The sequence below is a fragment of the Beta vulgaris genome, chromosome 9 (genome assembly GCF_026745355.1).
Source record: "Beta vulgaris subsp. vulgaris cultivar EL10 chromosome 9, EL10.2, whole genome shotgun sequence".
In the NCBI taxonomy this organism is placed as follows: domain Eukaryota; kingdom Viridiplantae; phylum Streptophyta; class Magnoliopsida; order Caryophyllales; family Amaranthaceae; genus Beta; species Beta vulgaris.
The window spans coordinates 16,971,718-16,979,202 of NC_079210.1; the positions used below are offsets into that span (position 1 = coordinate 16,971,718).

General features: G+C 35.2%; 1 protein-coding gene across 1 annotated transcript; it reads left to right on the plus strand.

The window, feature by feature from the left end:
• The first annotated feature begins 207 nt into the window (after positions 1-207).
• LOC104903107 (NEDD8-specific protease 1) lies at positions 208-7,101 on the plus strand. The gene is made up of 2 exons (XM_010691093.4): positions 208-433; positions 6,124-7,101. Exon 2 carries the CDS (start codon positions 6,146-6,148, stop codon positions 6,827-6,829), a length of 684 nt encoding a protein of 227 aa, XP_010689395.2. The 5' UTR covers positions 208-433; positions 6,124-6,145; the 3' UTR covers positions 6,830-7,101.
• The last annotated feature ends 384 nt before the right edge of the window (positions 7,102-7,485 follow it).

Consider the following 7,485-nt stretch of genomic DNA (forward strand, 5'->3'; position numbering starts at 1 on the left):
CCGCTACTCTGAGTAGCGGTTTTGTTTGAAGGAAACCGCTACTTGGAGTAGCGGTTTACCTGCGCTAAAACAAAAAAAAAACTTTTTTTCGCGTGCCGTCCTACGTGGACGGTACGCAGGGAAATAAATTTTTTTGGGGCACATTTTGGGAATTAATCCCCTTTTTTGCATTTTTCAAGGAAAAAATTCGAAAAAAGAAAAAAGGGAAAAGAAAAAAGAAGAAATAAAAAAGAAAAGAACATCAATCCCGGTTTGTAACCTAACTCTCCAAGTTCCAATCATTACAAGGGAAATTCCATCTCTCTCTACACCTATTTCAGATTTCATACCAGTTTTTTTTTTTTTTTTATCAAATAAGTTCGATTTCCAGCATCGATTCAAGTTACTTGAAAGCAATTGAAGGACTTTTTCGACTATTCCAAAAAAATTGAAGGTTTGTTTAAGAGTAATTTTATAAGATTCAAAGTTTGTAGTTTAGCATTGAGTATTTGATTAAGAAATTTTCGTTTCTATTCATTACTATGCGAGCTCAGATAAAAAAAACAAGGTTTTGGGGCATTTTTAATTAATTTACAGTGCAATGTGGTAAAAGATTTCAATTCCTAGAAGCTTTTTAACTGTGTTATTGCTTTGCAGGTTGTTAACGATAAAATTCAATAGTTTAGGTCTTCAACACTAACTTTACGCGTAGTTTAGGTCACTGTAGTGTTCTTAACCCCACAAGTAGATCCTTTCGGTTTTAAGGGGTGGGTTTTTAGCTTATTTCTGATATGAGTATGAGAATTAGTGTCATAATTTGCCGAATTCGATTTACTGGTTAGGCTTAAATCTGTCACGAGTTCACAAGACTTAATGTCAACCAAGTGAAATTATGCTTCATTAGGCCCTGTTCGCTTCACCTTAAAAGAATAATGTTAATTTTAATAAGTAAATCAGTTGTAATAAATGAAAAACAGTGAACTGCATACGAAAAATACACTAGAGATCAGCAAACATCAGTTTTGATATGTGAAAATAGTTTCAGTTATGTAAAAATACGATGAAGTGAACGAGGCCTCAATGTTAGTATTGCCTTAACCCTTAAGTTACCTTCTAAATGCCAGATCAAATGGAATCTTCAAACAGTCGGTGATATGCTTAGAGTGCACAATATGTTCGATCGTTCTTATGGAATGAAGTACTTCTGAAAACAGAAGGCATTGCTGTTGTAGTAGTGACTGTATAATACGTGGTTTTAATGGTTTAGTTACCTTGGAAGGATTTAATGGTGAATAGATTTATTTGAATTGCTGAAGGAATTAATGAGTAGGATACTGCCATTCAGTTACTTTTGCTGGGATGTTTGGGTGCATTGCTTTGCTTGACTCTAACGCATAAGGTTGGGGATGACAACTTATAGATTTTTGCGACCAGATAAAGTAAAATATCTTGCCTTCTGGAAGTATATGGTAGGAGACACTGATACAAATGTTGGAAGAGTGTATTAAATATCACTGTATTGCTTTGATATCGTTCATTATCTATGTAGCGGGACGAAGTGAGAAATTGGGCATTTCCTGAAAGCTAACATATACATCTATAAAATTGCAAATAGAGTAGCAACGGAAAAAGCTAGAATCTTGAAAGTTCAAGGAGCAATCAAAAGGTGTAATTAATCAAATGAACATCACAAGGCATTGATATGAGCTTGAACCCATTTTTCTATAGGAAACCCAACTAAAAGGGAAGCTAATGTCAAATGAAAGAAAAAGAAACATGCAATAGAGAAAAAGAAAAAATAAAGGAAATTAAAATCCACTAGAGTTTCTGAATACTCATGAAATTGCAGTGGTTAGACCAGTGTCTGAATCTGTTAGAGCATTATCAGTACAAAGAGATGAAGAGCAGACCGAAGATGTAAGAAGAGGTAAAACTTTCTGGTGGCATAATGTGTGGTCCTTTGAGTAAGTTCCTGCAAGTCACAGATCAGCTGCCAATGATGAGCGAGTGAGGATAGTGAGTAAGTAGATGAGATCTTGAAACTAGGACTTAGACATTGAAAGAGCTTAGGCAGCTGCCATCAAAATACAAAGTGTTTTGTTGAGATCTGTGGGCATTTGGAGTTTGGATGATGGAAATTATAGGAGCAAGGAAAGGACAGAAGTAATAAGCTGGCCTCCTTTTTTTCTTTATGGCAGTGTTAGCTGTAGATCTGTAGTGTGGCTGAAAAAGGTAATAAGAAAAGGAACCCTTGAACATACTCTAGAACTATTAATGATTACTGGATTTATTCAAAAACCTGAAAAAGTTAATAAGTTGGATATTGGCAATAGATTACTTTGTTGTTTGGGATGTTTGATGCATCGCTTTGCTGGACTTGAAAGGCATAAGCGTAACATGACAACTTTTGAGATTTATGCGACCAGATTATATAAATCACCTTTCATCCATGGACTATCTACTACAAGAGTTGATAGACTGTCAAGCTTGGTGGAAGGGGAAGTGGTTTTTCCATTTGCTCTTTTTGGTTTGTTCATGGTGGAATATAGTTCTCCCAAGTGTAGAAAGCATTTTCCTTTCTTAAGGAAGGACTGCACATTTTCCTTCATTTCCTTACCTTCCTAATTCTCTTCTCCCACGCATCCTCTCCCCTCCATTTTCGTTCTTCTTACTCCTTGTGACACAGCAAGGCAATTCCAGTTGATATTGAAGTAAAGTACTAGAGAATTTCTTTCTTTTTGTTATTTATTTAGAAAAAAATTCAAATACAAATAATATACAGATTCTCTCTCTAACTGTATTGGCTTCAGTCTCGAAATTGATGATTATCAGACAAGTTTGTTTATATCTAGTAATTCATGAAAAATTCTGGAAGAATAGGAGAATACTCTTCGAATTCAACTCGAATAGTAGACGAGAAATCTTAAAAGTGCTTTTCTGGGGTTCTAAATATAGAAGAGGTTTGGGGGAATCCCTTACTTTATATTTTAAGGAATTGGTTAATCATCGAAAAGAATAGATTAATTGACATCAATTAATCTATTTTTGTAATGCATCCATTGGTGGATTAGATCGAAGGGTTTTATTGACCGTTGCAAGGATGCAGCTTTATATTTATAAATTAATAATAGTAATATGGAATATCGAACCTATAAAGGCAAAGATAAACGCAATGACTAGTCTTAGAATCGAGAATTAGACAAAATAAAGATTTTTTCTAATGTTCATTGTGAGGAACCATATAAAGCAAAAGTAATTCACAATTGTGTTTCTCCTGGAAATTAGTATTATTTTTAAAATATCATTTTCTATTGAAATTGTTTTAAATCCAATTAAACAGAGCCCAAAGCCAGATCATTTTTTCTTGCTTTATTATATTGCTGTAATATATGTGTAGAGGTCTTGATGAGAGTCTAAAAATATCCTCTAAAGTATTGGGTGGTTAATCTAAACTCAATGAACCAAGAACACTCAGATTTCAACTCAAAGTCACTCGAACCAAGGGATAGTGCCAAAGCACAAGGACAAACTTAATGTTTTGGGGTTTTAGGTCACAGGCAAGACCCACTCAACCTCTTCTGAGCTTATTACTCAAGAACACACTCAAAATAATAAGGAACTCTTGAACTTGAGACACACTCAAACTTTAAGGGCTAAAAACACAGTTTTTTTTTATCAAATCACAAAGCTGATTTTCTCATATCATTTCCTCTCCTTATATAAGGAATAAGAGCAGCAAAAAGACAACCAAAAATCTCCATGAAACTGTCCATATGTGAAAAGCCACAAATGAGTTACAACCTCCCTTACCTTTCTTTAACAGTTCGGTGAATTGACTCTTGAAATTAGAGGAGTGCTTGTTGAACCTCTTATAGAAGGAGGCTAGTAGCATCACGATACACTCATACAACCTTTGTTTTATTTTGACAAGCGTTTTATACTTATCTCTCTCCCTAATTCTCATTGGATGGTAGATACTCTTTGAATCTGTTTTGGAAAAGACTAAGTCATCACTAATTTCAGCTTCTCTCAGTTGTTACTTTCCTCTGTCATACCTACATAAAGCTTTGTTGGTCATTGGTTCTTGTTGAATCAAAGCAAACAAGTCAATGTCGTGCTCAATGTCTTTTATAGTAGAGATGCATTTGGGCATGTCCATTGTGAATTACTTCTTTGTATCTCCTAACAACTCATTCAAAGGAGATGATTTATTACAAGTAATACCATACTCATCTTTGGCTTTCATAACCAAAGAATTTCCTCCAGTCTTTTCCACTATCTTCTCATTTTCATCATAAATTACAAAATAGCTGCTTTTCTCCTTTTCTTTTTGAGCAACTTTGGGAGGTAAAGGCAAGAATTTAACTTTTCTACCATCACTTGTATACATTGAAGCAACCATGTTTGAACTTGTGAGACTTTCACCACCAATACTAGAACCTTCCTCGGGAAAATCTTCTTCAAAGGGTCAAAATCTGTGACATCATAAGAGCTGATAAGAGATCTCTTTTGGAAAATATGTTCCTTTAAAAGCAAGCTCATGAAAACATTTTTCTTTCCCTTGTTCTACTTTAAAGTCTTGAATTATTTCTTTCTTTTCAAGAGCAACATCGAAATTGTTTTTTCTTTTCTAACTTCATTTTCCTGAGTTCATATTTTTTCAAGGAAATCCTAAATTTATATGGACATATATGGTATGTATGCCCATAACCATGACATTCTGAACATCTTGCACCATCAACCATTCAAGTTTCAAAGAAAATTTCTTCCCACTTAGTATCCATTCAAGTGCTTTCTTGTTATCTAGTGGCCTCATTTTCTTCCGTTTTCTTCTCTAAATTTTCAAGTTTTTGGATGATTAATTGTATCATTACAGCAACTTCCGCACCCCAGCCATTTTCTTTCACTATGATACTAGGCTATTACAATTACAATGGGTAAAACTGCCGTAACGTTGAACAATAAAATGAAAATACAAATGGCCTTGAGACTCTCAAAGGCTTACTAATTATAAAATTTAGGAAATTTCAAGCAGAATAAAAAAAAGAAACTCTTGAAAAGCTTTCCGGATGAAGGAGTAATCTTTGTTTCAAGTTCTTCATGCTGGTTTTGCTCCGTTCTAGCGCAGTTGCGAAAAGCGAGCCCAGTTTAATATTGAAAAAATTCACAAAAATTTGACCAATTCTGTGAGTTTTCTAGAAAAAAAGTTATGCAGAGTCAAAAAAAGAATCAACCAATTTGGACTCCTGAAGACTGAGAAATAATCCTTCAAAGTCGACTGAAAAACTGAATGAATTCTGGCAAATCTGTTTCTTCTGCAAAACGCGGCTTTCTTTATGTATTTCTTCACCAAAGATCTGATTCCAGATGATGTGATTCTAAAAACACCTTCCAAAGTATTGGATGATGAATCTAAACTCAATGAACCAAGAACACTCATAATTCAACTCAAAGTCACTCGAACCAAGGGATAATGCCAAAACAGAAGGACAAACTCAATGTTTTGGGGTTTTAGGCTAGAGGCAAGACCCAATCAACCTCTCCTAAGCTTATTACTCAAGACACACTCAAAGTAATAAGGAACTCTTGAACTTGAGACATACTTGAAGTTTAAGGGCTAAAACACAAGGTTTTTATCAAATCAAAAAACTGATTTTCTCATATCATTAGCTCTCCTTATATAAGGAATGAGAACAGCAAAAGGACAACCAAAAATCTCCTTGAAACTGTCCATATGTGAACAGGCACAAAGGAGTTACAAACTCCCTTAAAACATGCCTCTTCTCATGCTCATTTAATGAGCTATTACAAGAGGTTATAATCAGCACAATTAACCCTAATTTGCTACCTAATCACACTTGGACCTTCATTCATATAATCAAGTGATGCAATTGAAAATCCAAGAAGAGCCACATCTTCTTGACCTAAACAAAGCTTAGAGAGACTCGCATTTGGGTCAGGTCTACATGTGATACACATTACCTTCATTGTTAGTGGTATTTGCTAGAGTATATCACTGTGTAATCTGATTTGTTCAATTGGTGCATTTCCATTTCTTTGTTGCTAGCTACTATTATATGTGAAACTTGTTTTTAACATGGAAATTACAAGAGCTAATCTGTCTAAATGCTTTTTGTACTGCAGGAATTTTGTACCAATTCATACAATGGGGAGATCTACCGGAGATGATATGATCCTTAGCTACAATGACGTTGTGCTTCGACGCTCTGACTTAGACATCCTTAGTGGACCTCATTTTCTCAATGACCGTATAATTGAGTTCTACTTAAGTTATCTATCTTCACGCTATCCCTCTGATAACATCTTTCTAGTTCCACCTTCAATTGCTTTCTGGTTGCAGAATTGTTCAGATGAAGAAACTTTGAAATCTTTCGTCGAACCCCTAAATCTACCTGCTAAAGACCTGGTTATATTTCCGGTCAACAACAACGACGATCCAATGATAGCTGAGGCAGGAAGTCATTGGAGTTTACTTCTATTTTATAGAACTGCTAAAGTGTTTGTTCATCATGATAGCTTTCGGGGATTGAACTGTCCGTTTTCCAAAAAGCTTTATAAAGCTATCAAAAGCTTCATGGGCAACTTAGACTCAGATGTCCGATATCTGGAGGATCAGTCATCACCACAACAACAAAATGGCTACGATTGTGGACTGTTTGTTACTGCCATTGCAAGTGTTATATGCAGTTGGTATGCAAATAGCGATCCTGGTGATGATGAGGAACATATTTGGTTTTCTGATGTGAAGGAGCAGGTAACGCCGTGGAATGTGTCAAAGATGCGTAGTGAAATATTGAGTTTAATTGAAGGACTCATGTCAGCGAAGTGAGCAAAATCTTTGACACTGCCATTTGCATCTACCTGGGGGGAAAACGAAGGTACTATAGCATGTATTTTTTTGAGGCCCGCATAGGGAGGATGGTTGGATTGTATTTTGGTTGGTGTAACGGTGTTGAATGTAAATCACTAGGTTAGCGTCCGTCAATTGCAGCGTGAAGCTATTTATTTAAGCAGTATTGATACTGGTTTGTCTAAGGACTAAGATATTCCCATGGCTACGTACTAAGACATACTGCATCTATATATTTTTTTTTTCACATTTATGAATTTTCACATTTGTAAAGCTCATTTTTGACCGCACAAATTATTGTAATAGATCGTCTGACATATGCCCACATCAACAGCCTATTTCGAGAGGTATACAAACAACCAAGAAGCTTCGTGTGCATATATTGTTAAGGGAGCTCAAGCTCACCTTTAAAAATGGCAGACGTAACAGAATAGAAGAATAGATTGATAGAATAGAGGAGAAGAGAGAGAAAAGAATATCAGAGAAATATAGAGAGAGATAGAGAGAGAGATTGGGATTTTCATTTAATGATTGACAAATCATTACAAGTCATCATTACAACCTTTTATAGCTACAACTCTCAACTTATTCATAACAGAAATCTACAACAGGCATAACAGACTAACAGAATTTGA